We start from the raw sequence: 2,718 nt of genomic DNA, 5'->3' as shown, positions 1-2,718 counted from the left end.
ATTTATTTATTTATTTTTAACACTTGACTATAACAATTGTTATTATACATTATATATTTATTTATTTATTTTTAAATATTGACTATAACAATCATTATTATATATTTTAATATTGTTTTTGGAATTACCATGTATAATAATTGCTTTAAGTACACATTGGTTAAAATAAATAACAGAATAATAAATAATATGGTCACAAAAATTTGTAAAATGTTTTTTTCTATGATTTATCCAAGATAACATATCGTCTTTTACACTACATGCATAATTTATGTTCTCTCTGTGTCGTCAAATTATAATATTAATGTAGTCAATGTATTATATAAAAAATTAATAATGCTCAAATTGCCAAGGAACAGCACCCTCGCTATTAAAAAATTTACAAAATTCTTCTCGAATTATTATCGCATTTCGAGTGCTATTATTAGAGCCCAAAGAGGATACGTTTCGGAAAGCGCTATTATTAAAATATTCTGAAGTGTATGTATTATGCAAAGTATTTTCGTCATTTTCACCATGATCGTCATTGTCATCATTATCGTCATTGTCATCATTATCGTCATTAGTTCTTAAAAAATTGTGCAGACAAACTATAGCTTTCACAATAGAAATTGTTTTGTCAACCGTACAATTTATTGGCCTTTTTAAAATTCTCCACTGACTTACTAATATACCAAACGTGTTCTCAATAGTTCTCCTTGCTCTACTTAGTCTATAGTTAAATACTCGTCTGTCGTCATTTAATTCTGATTTACCAGGATATGGTCTTAATAAATAATTAGTCAGCTGAAAAGCTTCGTCACCTACTAAAACGTATGGCAAATATGCCCCAGCTGGACTAATTTGTTGTGGTGGTGGTACATTCAGCTGCTTATTTGCAAATTTGGTACCTATCAAAGAGTCTCTAAAAACTCCGCCGTCACTGCGTCGACCATAGGATCCTATATCTACGTAGATGAATTTATAGTTTGCATCACATATGGCTAGAAGTACAATGCTGTGGGAGTATTTATAATTAAAATATGACGACCCAGCTTTAGGAGGACACTGTAACAAAATAATTATTGAGTAATAAAATATATTTTTATACACATTTAAATCTTTTTTACCTGAATAACCACATTTTTGCCATCTATAGCTCCTATGCAGTGATTGAAGTTCCATTTTTTTTCAAATGCATTTGCAATTTTTAGCCAATCATCTGCAGTTCTAACCGATGGCATTACTGCTTCACATGTCATGCTCCAAATTGCTTCGCAAGTCTCCTTTACTATATTGCTAACAGTGGTTACTCCAACTAAATAATGATAGGATATACTATGCATTGAATCTCCAGTTGCTAAAAATCTGAAGAATTAAAACAAATGTTTAAAATAAACAAAGCAATATTGAAGAATAGTAGGAAAAAGAAAGCGTCATATATAATTAATAAGTTTATAATATATAGTGCGTCAAGTACACGGATCGGCATATATGTCGTTTCTTGATGCATTTAGGAACCACACTAGAGGACCTCCCACTACTAATAACTCAATAGAGAGAAGCGCGAGTAAGCATACACATTTTGATTAAATATATTTAAAATTTTATTATTCAAAGTTTGTTTAATGTAAAATGTATGCTAACTTGCGATTTCCATCTTGAGTTACTAATGGTGAGATGTCTTAAAATGTGGTTCCTAAATGCATCAATCGAGGGACACTATACATTCCGCTTATTGTACAATTTAACGTAGCTTATAATTTATAATTTTCAATAATTTTGTAATATAAGTACGTACACATATAAAGAGCAATTGACTAACCTTAATGTAAGCGATAAACGTTCTGCAGATTGTATGGGATCTCTTCTTGAAGTGTCCTTTGCTATTATTGGAGCCACAATTCTTAAAAGATCCTCAAATTGAGTAGCACTCATGCGATAATAATTTTTAAAAATATCTGGACTAAATTTTGGTATTGTGGCATGATAAAATCCATACTTATTTCTCTCTTCAAAAATATTGTTCACCCAAAACCGTTTCTTTTTATATTTTTGTATTTTTTCTTCCTGCTTATTTATTATCGTGCATACTGCAGCTGCTGCGGCCTTCCTACGTTTCATCTCTTCTTCACGCCTTTTATCAATGATGTGCGTGCATTGATGGAGCCATTTAATATATTTGTCTTCGTAAGACATGTCCGTTGGTTTAATTTATACTCTGTAAAGAAAACAAGACACACACACATGTAAAATAAAAATTTATACATAGATATAAACTTCGAATGCCAAGTTAATTTATTCCAGATGAAAATTTTGTAACAATCATATACTTTTCATCCCCCATGCGATAAAGGAAAGTGAAGGGAATATTTTGGTTATGATTTAAGAAAAAACATATATTTCGAATATATGATATCTTTATTAATTAGTCATTCAATATATATACATACCTTACAAGCTTTTAATTTTATTTTAATCAATTTCACAATTTTCTTTGAAATATATTCAAATTAAAATTCAATTGGAGTACACACCACAACAATGACGTTACCCAAAAAACCACGAAGTGATGACAAGCGGACGCCAGATGCCAAATAACAACCACCCGTTTCCTTCGTTCCTACATTCAGAACCCGCTTCAGAATACATATGTCGGCTGCTAGCGACAAGCGACAAGTGAAAACATAGGAGCGATAAACTGCATATTCTGTCGCTGGTGTCCATCTTGGAATGCAT

The 2,718-nt window shown here is 31.0% G+C and overlaps 1 protein-coding gene across 1 annotated transcript; it reads right to left on the bottom strand.

Moving 5' to 3' along the window:
- Positions 1-330: 330 nt before the first annotated feature.
- Positions 331-2,178, bottom strand: LOC136781607 (uncharacterized). Its single transcript, XM_066740502.1, has 3 exons — positions 1,805-2,178; positions 1,110-1,347; positions 331-1,047 (listed from the first exon to the last, which is right to left on the bottom strand). The coding sequence occupies exons 1-3, from the start codon at positions 2,176-2,178 to the stop codon at positions 331-333; spliced, it is 1,329 nt and encodes a 442-aa protein (XP_066596599.1).
- Positions 2,179-2,718: the final 540 nt, after the last annotated feature.

Source organism: Prorops nasuta, unplaced genomic scaffold (assembly GCF_024137725.1).
Source record: "Prorops nasuta isolate Cenicafe-Biocafe unplaced genomic scaffold, Cenicafe_Pnas_1.2 PNAS00023, whole genome shotgun sequence".
Lineage (NCBI taxonomy): Eukaryota > Metazoa > Arthropoda > Insecta > Hymenoptera > Bethylidae > Prorops > Prorops nasuta.
The sequence above is the reverse complement of the archived record's forward strand: the minus strand, read 5'-3'. Positions and strand labels throughout refer to the sequence as shown.